Here is a 13,699-nt window from a genome sequence, read left to right as displayed (position 1 = left end):
TCAATATAGAGCAAAATTGATTTATTGCATGCTCTTTCTAGGACCTTAAGCAAAATCACATGGTAATTTCTCACATGGTAAAAAATCCTACATGTGAAACTCCTAATACTCTGATAATCTCAGATGTTTTTTAACTAATGTCTTCAGGTTAGGTGAAAGAATATGGTAAGAAAATATCCAAATATCTAAATGTTTAACAAGAAAATACCTAAATGCTTATAACCATGTATCTCAAATTAGGGTACCAGGACATCAAAGCCAGAAGGATTAACATGAGATATTCTTTCATAGTATCTATTTTATTTAAAAAGTTAGAACATGATGTTGGCTAACTGAACATTAAAAAAAAAGTTAGAACATGAAGCTTAACTTTTTGTGTTCACACGTGTATATACATGTGCAGCCAAGGCCATCATCTCTTTTTATGTCAGACAATCTTGAATTTAAAAAAAAAAAATGCACAGAGAGGAACTTTTTTTAATTATATGTCAAGGATGCATCAGCAAAGATTATTCATGAATTCACTTCATAATGGTATTGGGTTTTGGGGTAAAAAATATGGGTTTGAATACTTTTTGTTCCAGTATAAACTTAGAACCAAGTAGGAATTACCTTGGTAGCACACTTTACAGACTTAAGTATGAGAAAGTGTTGGGCAGATATTTCAGAGATTACAGATTCAACATTGAACTATTATTTTTCTTCATGGAATAAAAGAAATTGCGATAAAGTTATATTAAGTCATTGTTCCCTCTGAATTGTAAAAATGACTCACAAAGCTGGACACTCCATCACTAACTCTAATATAAAAAGAAAAAAAAAGTAGTGTGTTTATCACACATGCAAAGTCAATACAACAAAAATGAAGTTTGGAGGTTAGATGAAGTAATTCGTTCATGGGGAGTATGAGTCACTTGAAACTCTTCTATATATATATGATAAAATTACAGAGTCAGTGGTAAAATAAGAATGTTCTTATGCAAATTCCTTCACAGATAAAGTCTTTTGAGAAATACTTCCCTCAGACTATTAAAGAGATTGACTAGTAAACCAGGTATTCTATCAAACCACAAAATGTTATAAACAACTTCAGCAATAGAAATAATGCTCTTGAAATTTCCATCCTGTTGCCTCAGAAACTCTCTCAACTGCCGTTCCACCTCTCCTCAGTGGTTATTCTGATGTGGCTTACAAAGCAGTGAAAAATTTTTGTCCCTCACAATCACATATTAATATAAATGCGAGTTCAAAAAATATTACAACACTTAATCTGAGGAAGAAAAAAAAAAGACACTACTGTTCTCTGTCTGTATGTTGAACCTGATGTGGAAGATCAGACCTCCTGGATTCAACCCAGTTTTCCAAGACTGATAAACTCAATTGCTCATTCACACATACACATAGCTAGGAAACCTGTTAGTAGCAGTTGCTTCTAATGATAAGCAATTTAAAATACTGATGTCATATGAAAAGGTGAATACGTTATGAAGCAGAATAAATTTTATACACATTTTTAAGATAGGATCTAAGGCTTAAGATCTTGTGGTTACTGTATAACCCTTTGGACTATGTTCCCTGACTATAAAAAATACTGTTAAATGTTTTCCTAAGGGTCATTTTTATTTATTTTAGTGCCTTTATTCCTCCTAAGAATTGCATGCTAAATCTATTTGTTGGCTAAGTCAAAGTTGAAAGACTATTTGTTATAAATAATCTACAATGAGAGCAAAGAGTTGGGAATCAGATAAACATGAGCTGAAATTCTCGTATTCAATTAACCTTTTTTGTTTTTTGTTTTTTTAAATCTATTGCTGAAACAATTCTTTGCTTTCCTATAAGGATGAAAAGATTAACATAAGGCGTTCAGTGCAGTCCTTGCCAAAGGATATATACTCCCTGAGGGCAGAAATCTGATTTCTGTCTACCTCTATGTTCCAGCACATAGAACAGTGCCTGGCAGGGAGTTAGAATGTTTATCAGTATGATCTGGAGGTTTTCTCTAAGAAATTTAAGATCTGGGTCCTTCCAACTGCTGCTCTGAACCTGTAATATGAGGATACTACAAAATATAATCCTGCTGATGCTGCTATTAAACAAAATAAATCACAGGACTACCATCTGCATAAATCAGATCCTTGCAGAGGCCTGAAACCTACTACTCTTAGTCCCCAGTCCCAAATTGGGTTATATTTAACAGCGCTGTTTTATCTGACCTGTTAAATCTGTCACCCATGAGATAGGAGACCGATTTAGGTGAAAGTCTACCCTAAACTATAGGCTTATCATAAAAGTTCATCCTTCACCTCGACTGTTGGACAATATAAGAATAAGGCATGGACACCTCATGGACACCACTCACCTTTGTGAAGGTGAGTACATCGGAACTTAGGCCTTGGGGTTCACAGCTGATCTTCATGAGAAGTGAGTACATGCTGTCACCCTGGAGTTTCCACTTCAACACATAAAATATGTTCAGTAAATATTCATTAAATGAATGCATGAATGGGTGAGTATCCATAAATCATGATTAACATTGTACTCATACTACTATTATTATCTTCATTCTTTAAACTATGAATGAGAAAAGAAAATAATGTTTTATATTACACAATAAACCCATAAAATTCATAAAGTCAAAGAGTATCTTTAGAAACATGAACACTGTGGAAATGAATAATGATCAGAGTCATATTTTAACTTTCTTAGCAAATTTTGACTTAAATCGGTGTATATTAATGGAAAATTTGGGAATTTATTTTAAAGAGTCTAATACCAGAACAAGATAAATGGGTTTGAAGCTTTATAAAATTGAGGAGAAAATTATTAAACATTATTGAACTACATTGTTAACACTGAGGACATGGCAGATCAGTCTTAAAAAAGGCATTGCATGATAACTTTGATAAATGCCAACCCAGAAAAGAACTATTTAATTATATTCAACATCCATTCCTCTTAGAAAATTTTAGTTAGCTCAAATAGAAGGAAACTTAGATAAACATCATACTTTTAAAAGTGGAAGATTAGGGGCGCCTGGGTGGCTCAGTGAGTTAAAGCCTCTGCCTTCAGCTTGGGTCATGATCCCAGGGTCCTGGGATCGAGCCCCGCATCGGGCTCTCTGCTCAGCAGGAAGCCTGCTTCCTCCTCTCTCTCTGCCTGCCTCTCTGCCTACCTGTGATCTCTGTCTGTCAAATAAATAAATAAAAAACTTTAAAAAAAAGTGGAAGATTATAAGCATTCCCATTAATGTCAGGAAAAAAGATAATAATGCCTTTATATTGATAAGTAAACCCCTATGTTTAAGTTTTATTATATTGTTATTTTCCATTTGAATAAGACAACAAATAAAATAATCTTTGAGAATTAAAAAAATGGAATAAAAAGAATTCAGTAAAGTAAGTAGTTACAAGGTAAAAAGTCAAGACTCTGTAGTAAAAAAGATTAAAGGGGAAATTTTATATGATCAAAAGATATGGAAAATAGTAGTTTTTTCTCAAAATAAATAATAGTTTATATTAGATTATATACAATAATATATAATATATATAATAGTTTATATTAAATAATAGAAAAATAGTAGTTTGTTTCTCAAAAACTCCAGAAATAGAAAGGAATGTCCTTAGCTAAAACTGAACAGAAAACATTATACTTAATGGCAAAGCACTGAAAACTTCTTTGTAATCAGGAGCAAAACAAAAATGCTTGCTATCACCCCTTTGCTTTAACATTGATCTTAGCAGTACAAAGGTAACAAAAATGCTATCATTTTTGCAGACTGCATAACTATGTCCATACAAATTTCAAAAGATAATATGGAATTATTGTTAAAATCAATAAGAGTTTGAAATACTTACATTTTATCAAATATTAGTTAAAATTTAGGAAAAGATAACATTTACAAATTGCCATTGACATAAATGTTTTTAATTGGAGAATAAATCTAACAAAAGATATGCACAACTTTCACAGGGAAAAAAATCTAAACTTGTAAAGAGAGATGTAAAGCAAGACTTAACTAGATGAAGAAATCAACCATACTTACCGGGTACATTCTTAATATTGTAAAGATGTTAAATCTCTCCAAATTGATTTACACTTTCAATGCAATACCACTTAAAACCCCACACATTTACTTTTTGTATGGGTGAGCTTGATAAGCCGATTCTATGGAAGAATATATTTGCAAATGACATATCAGATAAATGGTTAGATCTATAAAGAACTTATCTATAAAGAACTTATCAAACTCAACACCCCAAAAAACAAATAATCCAGTTAAGAAATGGGCAGAAGACATGAATAGACACTTTTCCAAAGCAAAATCCAAATGGCTAACAGACACATGAAAGCATGTGCTCAGTATTACACATCATCAGGGAAATACAAATCAAAACCACAAGATACCACCTCACACCTGTCAAAATGGCAGGAAACAACAGATGTTGGTGAGGATGCAGAGAAAGGAGAATCCTTCTGCACTGTTGGTGGGAATGCAAACTGGTGCAGCCACTCTGGAAGACAGTATGGAGGTTCCTCAAAAAGTTAAAAATAGGGTGCCAGGGTGGCTCAGTTGGTTAAGCAACTGCCTTCAGCTCAGGTCATGATCCTGGAGTTCCAGAATTGAGTCCGACAAAGGTCTTCCTGCTTGGCGGAGAGTCTGCTTCTCCCTCTGACCTCTCCTCTCTCATGCTCTCTCTCTCCCAAATACGACCTTTAAAAATAAATAAATAGATAAAATAAGATTTAAAAATAAATTAAGGGGCACCTGGGTGGCTCAGTGGGTTAATGCCTCTGCCTTTGGCTTGGGCCATGATCCCAGGATCCTGGGATTGAGCCCCGCATTGGGCTCTCTGCTTGGCAGGGAGCCTGCTTCCCCCCCTCTCTCTCTGCCTACTTGTGATCTCTGTCTGTCAAATAAATAAATAAAATCTTTTTAAAAAGAAAATAAATTTAAAAAAATAAAAATAAATTTAAAAAGTTAAAAATAGAACAAACTTATAACCCAGCAATTGGACTACCAAGTATTAATCCAAAGGATACAAAAATGCTAATTCAAAGTGGCACAGACACCCCATTGTTTATATCAGCACTATTAACAATACCCAAATTATAGAAAGAGCCCAAATGTACATGAATGGATAAAGAAGATGTGGCATGTATGTGTCTGTGTGTATGTGTATATATATATATATACACACACATATATATGTATATATATTCAAAAAGAATGAAATCTTGCCATTTGGCACAATGTAGATGGAACTAGAGTGTATTATGCTAAACAAAATAGGTCAGAAAGACAAATATATGATTTTAAGCATGTGGACTTTAAGAAATAAAACAGATGACCATAGGGGAAGGGAAGGAAAAATAAAATAAGATAAAAACAAAGAGGGAGGCAAACCATAAGAGACACTTAGGAAACAAACAGACTAGCTAGAGAGGTGTTGGGTAAGGATATGGGCTAAAGGGGGAATGAGCATTAAGGAGGGCATTGGTTGGGAGCATTTGAAGAGCACTGGAGGTTATATGTAAGTGATGAATCACTAAATTCCACTCCTGACACCAACACCACACTATATGTTAACTAATTTGAATTTAAATAAAATAATAAAAATAGAATATGTTTGGGAGATTAGAGGGCCTAAAATAGTGAAAAAAAAAAAATACCTAAAGAAGAAAAAGATAAAAGAGCTTGTGGATTTCAAGACTTATTGTAAGTTCCAATTTTTGAGTAAGTGTAGTGTTGACACAGAAATGGACAAATGACAAGTGAAACACAATGAAGAGGCCAGAAGCAGGCCTAGGCATAAACAGAGAGGCTTAGTATTGGACAAAATTGAATCCGTAAGGAAAGAATAGTCTTTGCGCTAAAAAAATTGGTTAGATGTATGACTGTACATCTATACTTTCAGATATTGTGTGGTCACTTCAAAAATAGGTCTAAGTCAGTGTTCTGAATTAGAAAGCTTGTTCATTCAATGGATATTTTGGGGCCACTTACTATGTACCATTTACTATAAAATTTTTCTTCCAAATGTATTGCTAAGTTAAAATAGCAGATTAAAACACTGTAAATTGTGATTTTTGACTCCTGTCTTTTTTACTTCTATCTCACACAACATCACAGTCCTTACAAAATGGTGCTCTTTTTGACTGCCTGATTCCATTCTTCCTTTCCTCACTGTGTCTGCCGTTCTTTGCCATCTGCCAAATGCCGGTCACCCATGTACCTCCGAGTTTCTAGACCAGCTGTGGTTTCTGCTTCGAATGTCCTCCATCAGAAATCCCCATGACCTACAAGTTTGACAAATCAAGGTCTGCGTCCAATCCTTCAACTCTCTTTTCAGTGAGATGACCCATTGCAACACCGTTACCTACCTTTTGTTCCCTCTCTACAATTTCTATCTTAGTGTTCTTTATAGCATATATTACTCTCTCAAATCCTTTAATTTTAAGTGTTTATCTCACTATAGTCTGAATTTCACATTATATAAACTCTATAAAGGGAGAAATTTCTGTTACTCTTTGCTATATCCCAATACCAGAATAGCCCCTGGCATGTAGTAGGAGTAAAGATACTGTATATATATGTCCCTATCTGTTTGCACAAAAGTAAAAGAAAGCTAAAAAATAATAATAATATCAAATTGAAAAAAAAAATCAGATTGTTTCTAGTGGTTATTTCTGGGGGAGTGGTACTGGAGGAAAGATGAAGGGAACCTTTCCCATTTTACTTCAATTTTACTGTGTTGCTTGAATTATATTTTATAACAAGTCAAGCTTTTTTAATGTTCCTGAGTCTCTTCCAAGTAAAAAAGACATATCAAATAGGGTAACAAAACTCAAAAACTATGGGCAATATCTACAACAAAACTATGCAAGAAAATATTCCCAAGAACCTTAAAATATAAGCAGGTAGGACAAATAATTCAGTTATAAGATCTGTGTATCAGCATGTCCTCGGAAGAAGCTAAAGAAGCAATAGATCATCTGACTGACCTGAGAACAGGATCCAAAGACCCCACAGGTACTCACTGGAAAGCTGATCAGACCAATCTCATAATAGCAGCTAAAACTGGGAAGCATTTTTATACATCCCAGTTCACTGGGATGGGCAAGGGTTTCTGTGGCAGATCTGAAAATGTCAGAGCACTTTATGAGCTTTCAAAGGTAACTGGAGCTTCCTTTCAGGAAAAAATTCTACACTAAAGAGAAACTGCTAGGTGTATATTCCAAGATGAGACGAGAAAGATCATAGGAGAAAAGGAAAACCAAAGTCTAGAAAAAATTGGGGGCGAGGGGCTAAGGAAAAGAATCATATCTCAGAAAATATGAAATGACATTTTTTATCACTGTGTTATAACAACAGAAAAGGGAGCTTCAGACCCTCAAAGACCTTCTACTCCTTACTGAAATTTCAGGAATGCAAATTTCATATCAAAATAACCAAGCAAATGGATCATGTTTGACTGTCATACAAAATTACAATGAGAAATAAATAAGATGTAAAGCAAAATCCTTACAATGAAGTATGCCAGAAAGACATTCCCACCAAAGGAAGAAATTGTATCTTTATACTTCAAGTTGAGATAAAAGAAATCAAGGCAATGATAAAGACCTGAAAGAAAAATATATATCACAATTAGAAAAACTCAGAAATGAGGTGATGGAACCCAAGAAAGAAAGAAAAGTAAAAGAAAATGTAATTCTTTAAATTTCATTTTTCTGCTTTTATTTAATACTAGTTAGTAAAATACATGTAATAATAGTTGCAGGTCATACAGTGTAATGTTAGTTAATTTATAGTAAATCAACACGTCCATACGATACCTGGTGCCCATCACAAGTGCACACCTTAATCCGCATCACTTATTTAACCTATCCCCCCATCCACCTCCCTTCTGGTAACTGTCAGATTGTTCTCTATAGTTAAGACTGTTTCTTGGAATGCCTCTCTCTCTCTTTTCCCCTTTGCTTGTTTCTTAAATTCTACATATGAGTGAAATCGTATGGCATTTATCATTCTCTGACTGACTTATTTTTTCTAACTTAATAGTTTCTAGCTCCATCTGTCACTGCAATTGACAAGATTTCATTCTTTTTTAATGGCTGAATAATACTCTGTTTTATATACCACATTCATCAGTCAATGAACATTTGGGCTCTTTCCATAATTGGTTATTGTAGATATTGTAGATAATGTTGCCATAAACATTGAGATGCATGTATCATTTTCAGTTAGTATTTTTGTATTCTTTGAGTAAATACCCAGTAGTGTAATTTCTGGGCCATCGGGTAATTCTATTTTTAACTTTTTAAAGAGCCTCCATACTGTTTTCCACAGTGGCTGCACCAGCCTGCATTCCTACCAACAGTGCAAGAGGATTCCCCTTTCTCCACATCCTCCCTAATGCCTGTTGTTCCTTGTGTTGTTGATTTTAGACATTCTGACAGATGGGAGGTGATATTGCTCTCTAATTTTGGTTTGCATTTCCCTAGTGATCAGTGATGTTGAGCATCTTTCCATGTGTCTATTGGCCAAATGTACACATTCTTTGAAAAGTTTCTCTTCGTGTCTTCTGTCCATTTTTAAACCGGGTTATTTGGGTTTGGGGTGTTGAGTTTTATAAGCTCTTTATACAGCTTTGGATACTAACCCTTTATTAGATATGTCATTTGCAAATATTTTCTTCCATTTCATAGGTTGCCTTATACTTTTACTGATTATTTGCTTCGCTGCATAGAAGATTTTTATTTTGATGAAGTCCAAATAGTTTATTTTTGCTTTTGTTTCCCTCACTTCAAGAGACAGATTTAGAAAGAAGTTGCCATAGCCAATGTCAGAGAAGTTACTGCCTGTGTTTTTTTCCAGGATTTTTATGGTGTCAGGTCTCACATTTAGGCCTTTGATCCATTTTGAGTTTATTTTTGTGTATAGTTTAAGAAAGTGGTCCAGTTTCATTCTTTGCATGTTGCTGTCCAGTCTTCCCAACACATGCGTTGAAGAGACTTTTTCCCTTTGGATATTCTTTCCTGCTTTGTCAAAGATTAATTGGCCATAGAGTTGTGGGTTCATTTCTGGGAAAAGAAAACAATTTTAAAAGCAAACCAGAAGGAACACAGAATAAACATGACAATATAACAGATGCCTCCAGAGAAAAAGAGGAACAAAAGGAGGACTTTTAAATAAAAGCAATGAAAAGCCAGCATATATATACATAATGAAATTTCCTGAAAAAGAAAACCGAAGTAATATATTAAAATGGCACCACAAATAAATTATTTATTTAGTATATTTTTTAAAATTTATTTACTTATTTTGGAAAGACAGAGATAGCGCAGGGTTGGGAGGGGACAGAGGGAGAGGGAGGAAGAGAATCTCAAGCAGGCTCCATGCTGCCCAAAGCAGGGCTTGACCTTAGGACCCTGAGATCATGACCTGAGCCAAAATTAAGACTCAGATGTTTAACTGACAGAGCCACCCAGATGGCCCTTTATTTAGTACTTTAATAACTAGTAGGATCATAATTACATTTTCTGAAGTCAAAAGGCTTGAAATTACATTAAAACACATTGAATATTTGGCAAAATTACCTAGAATAACCAACATGAAACATATTTTAGAAACCTATTGGACTTTCAAGAAAAAGAAACTTTCTTCAAGCATCCAGGTAAAAAGACCAAATTATTTATAAGAGAAAGAAGTTAGTATGTTATCAGTTTGGGATACTAATTTTTTTTTTTTTAAGATTTTGTTTATTTGTTATCCTGGGACTCCAGGATAAATGATCTGAAGCCGAAGACAGTCGCTTAACCAGCTGAGCCACCCAGGCGCCCTGGGATACTAATTCTTTATTCCAAAAGAAAACGGAATGATGTTTTAATGGCACTCAAAAAAGGAAATGTAAGGGCTGCCTGGGTAGTTCAGTCAGTTAAACATCTGCCCTCAGCTCAGGTCATGATCTCAGGGTCCTGGGACAGAGACCCATGTCAGGCTCCCTGCTCAGCAGGGAGTCTGCTTGTCCCTCCAATCCCACCTCCCCGCCCTCCCCACCCCCAATCCCACCTCCCGGCCCTCCCCACCCCCCCCCCCGCTTGTGCTCTCACTCCCAAATAAATAAATAAAATCTTTTTTAAAGAAAAGAGAGAAATATGAGCCAAGGATGATGTATCAAGCCAAAATGATTTTCAAATCAGTCCATAAACTATTGTCAACACCCAAAATTCAGAAACATATTACTTTGAGCAATTTCTGAGGAATTTACTAGAGAATGAGCTTCACGTAGTCAAAATGACAAAGATGCAGACATAATGCCTGGTAGAAAATTTAAGATTCAATGCTAGAAAAGAGACTATGTAGTATGTATAGTACAGATATTATACAATGTAGATACAATAGCTCTATAAAAAATGGAAGTGGAAAAGGAAGCACATATGAAGAACAGAATAAGGACACCATTTGCTTTATAATATTAACTGGGATCAAAAGGACAACACTGCAAATCAGATACTGAAGAAGGTAGAGAGGAGGTAAGAACATTATATGAAGACATTTATATCATTAGAACATAATTGCAAACCTCAAATACAAGAAATAAAAAAGACTTTAAAAAGCAGAAACACATCAAAACCAAACCAAAGAAAAATAAAATAAAAAAGCTATAAAAGTTAAAGCATATATTTTAAAATATTTCAATATGGGGAAGAGAAGGAATAATACAGAGATTAAAAGGATAGGTGCTCAGTTTCTTGGAATATACATTGTTCTATAGTTTTAACTTCTGGAATTATTTAAATACTTTAAATAATTATAAACTAAAATTCAATTTTAAATGAGTCATTTCTAAAAATAGAAAACAAGCCTAAAATAAGGTAAAATACAAAATTACAATTAGTTTTCTATTTCACCACGTGGGTTTCTTTTATATCTGCTAACAATTCAAGATGTGGACTTGGGGTTTCTAAAAATAACGTTTAAGGGCGCCTGGGTGGCTCAGTGGTTTAAGCTGCTGCCTTCGGCTCAGGTCACGATCTCAGGGTCCTGGGATCGAGTCCCGCATCGGGCTCTCTGCTCAGCAGGGAGCCTGCTTCCCTCTCTCTCTCTCTGCCTGCCTCTCTCTCCATCTACTTCTGATCTCTCTCTGTCAAATAAATAAATAAAATCTTAAAAAAAAAAAGATAAAAATAACGTTTAATAGTTGGGCTCCGAATAAACAGACATGGTTCTTGAGGTTTTCCTCCACTTTTAACAAACACAAAAAAACAAATCTTAAATAAAATGAGTCAACTCGGAAATGTTACTCACTATCTTTTCTTTTTCATTTCCTTAGGAAAATAAAGGAAAGTCTGGAGTGCTTCCCTGTTAAGTTAAATAACTTGATCCATACACTTGCACAAATGACAGCCATAAACCCTGCTAAATCTACTTCACCGACTTTGCCCCAGGAATCCTGTATGCTGAATGTAACCAGGTCAATTCAAAGAGCGACAATTTTAGGGTTCAGCAAGAAAACTAGTAATGTAAGTCTCAACTCTGTTATTCTGACTTAAGTATCATTTGACTTCATCTCAGACTTCCTTTCACTATGCTACACATCCTTTCTTATATCACAATTTTTTTTTACTATGCAAATGAAAAATCAGTGACAGTTTGAGCAGAAGTGCCATTAAAAGAGAATGTTCTAAGGCGGAATCATAACAAACAGAGCTATTAGTAGAGAACCATCAAAGAGAACAGTTCCTGCCCTGTGGTAGACTATAAATCAAGAGCTAATTAAAATGTCCACATGAAAAAAAAAAAAAAAGAGCAGAAATTAGGCAGTCTGTTCCCAGCACATAAGATTATGACATTTTTGTATACTGTATTTATAGGTAACTTTGCCTTTACAAATTGCATCTCTTAGCTCTTGCAATGGCTTTTTGCAGAAAGGTTCTTGCTTTGTTTAGCTCACATGAAACCAGATTTTAAAGTGGATCACAGGTTGATAATGCCACCTTTTGATTTTTGTCTGTTTATTTTCTACAGCTGTATCTAATCCGGGTGACACACAGTAACAATGAAACAAGCCTGACAGAAAAATCATTTGACCAGTTTTCAAAACTTCACAGCCAACTTCAGAAGCAGTTTGCATCATTGACTCTCCCAGAGTAAGGCACTGTCCTCCCCAGTGTTTTGCCTGCAGTACTTGTCCTTGAACATGAGGAAAAATTATGGTTATGGGGTTTTCTATCTGTGAGCAACACAGCATTCTGACTCCAATGCCATTGAACCTATCTCAGCAGAGTCTATATTGCTCCCAGAGTAAAGAAACTTTGTCTCATAAAACAGAACAAGGTTTGCAATTTATCTGTTTGCTTCAAGCCATTGATTTTGTAGACAGAAAAATCCAGAAGCGATTTAATTTTTCATCAGTTATCAGGAAAACTGTTCTATTTGCCTGTTTTTAATAAAATTGAAATTGAAAATGCAGAACTAAATTGGATATATCTACTTCTTCAACAAATAACTACAGTAAAAAGCACTGATATATTTATTTCCTTACCAGAAAACAATTCATTAATATCAGTTAGTATATAAGTAAAATTTACTAATACCAACTCACTTTGTTGTGAATTATTAACTTTGACTTGGATTATCTAAATTTAATTTGTTGTTATGTTCGTTGTCAATCTCGGAAACCATTGCTTTTGTTCATATTATAGTTTTAAAAATACTAAACATAAGCACATTAAGAATATAATTGAAAATTACTTCTGTTCAAACAAACCTGCTAAAATTCATCACTTAGAACTAACCAAATTTAGGTCATAGACTTCATTCAGTGTATACCAAAGGAGTATCTTGACTTTAAAAAGATTTAACTTGCCAGTGATTCTCTTGGCACTTAGGATAAATCAAATGTTATTTTATCTTTATACTGAGATTTTTGTTAAGTAAATGGTCCTTTAACAATGGGAATGTCCATATCTGACCTGACATATTTTTTTAATTAACATATTATGTATTAGTTGTTGCAGGGGTGCAGTTCTATGACTCACTTATCATAGCACAGACCCTCCCCAATGTCCATTACCCAACCACCCTATCCCTCCCACCCAGTCTCCCCTCCAGCAACCCTCAGTTTGTTTCCTGAGATTAAAAGCCTCTTATGGTTTGACCTGACATACTTTTTACATGTGGATTTTTGCCAGGCTTTCAGGATTTAATCCCTTTCTAAAACATACCTCTATGCAAAGTTATCAATGGATGGAGAGATACTGTGCAATACTGAAGAGCGAAGTACTTCATATTTATGAAAAACAGTGCTTGCAGATGTCACAGGAATTTTGAAATACAGATGCTTTAAGCATCAGGAGGTGAACAAATTAAGAGCATGTTCAAGAGACTGAGAGGGAAGGAATGTTATTATGAAAACTTAAAAGCAGCACCAGCTTTAAGAATTACCAAAAAACATCTGCTAGAATAACAGAAAAGGTGCTAGCAAAAAAAAGGGCAATGTTTGACTGCAAATATCAAATTCAGCATCAGTGGTTGCCATTGTACAATTACTAAATAATAAAATAAATACAATAAAATAAATCAAATCTACTAATTAGTGATTTTATTGTATTTTTTTTAAAGACTTCATTTATTTATTTGACAGAGATCACAAGTAGGCAGAGAGGCAGGAAGAGAGAGAGGAAAGTAAATAGGCTC

At 34.5% G+C, this 13,699-nt stretch overlaps 1 protein-coding gene across 5 annotated transcripts in view; it reads left to right on the top strand.

Annotated features, from left to right (window-relative positions):
* The window catches only part of PIK3C2G (phosphatidylinositol-4-phosphate 3-kinase catalytic subunit type 2 gamma), a 354,883-nt gene that overhangs the window by 275,571 nt on the left and 65,613 nt on the right, over positions 1–13,699 (top strand). For 3 of the 5 annotated variants that reach the window (XM_059185937.1, XM_059185939.1, XM_059185940.1), the window contains exons 27-28: positions 11,334–11,523; positions 12,029–12,150. In XM_059185937.1, the coding sequence (XP_059041920.1) occupies positions 11,334–11,523; positions 12,029–12,150 (312 nt within the window). The remainder of the gene's footprint in view (positions 1–11,333; positions 11,524–12,028; positions 12,151–13,699) is intronic. The other 2 variants (XR_009356772.1, XM_059185941.1) reach the window with 1 other exon arrangement.

This window comes from Mustela lutreola, chromosome 8 (assembly GCF_030435805.1).
Source record: "Mustela lutreola isolate mMusLut2 chromosome 8, mMusLut2.pri, whole genome shotgun sequence".
Lineage (NCBI taxonomy): Eukaryota > Metazoa > Chordata > Mammalia > Carnivora > Mustelidae > Mustela > Mustela lutreola.
This window is presented reverse-complemented; position numbering and strand designations above follow the sequence as displayed.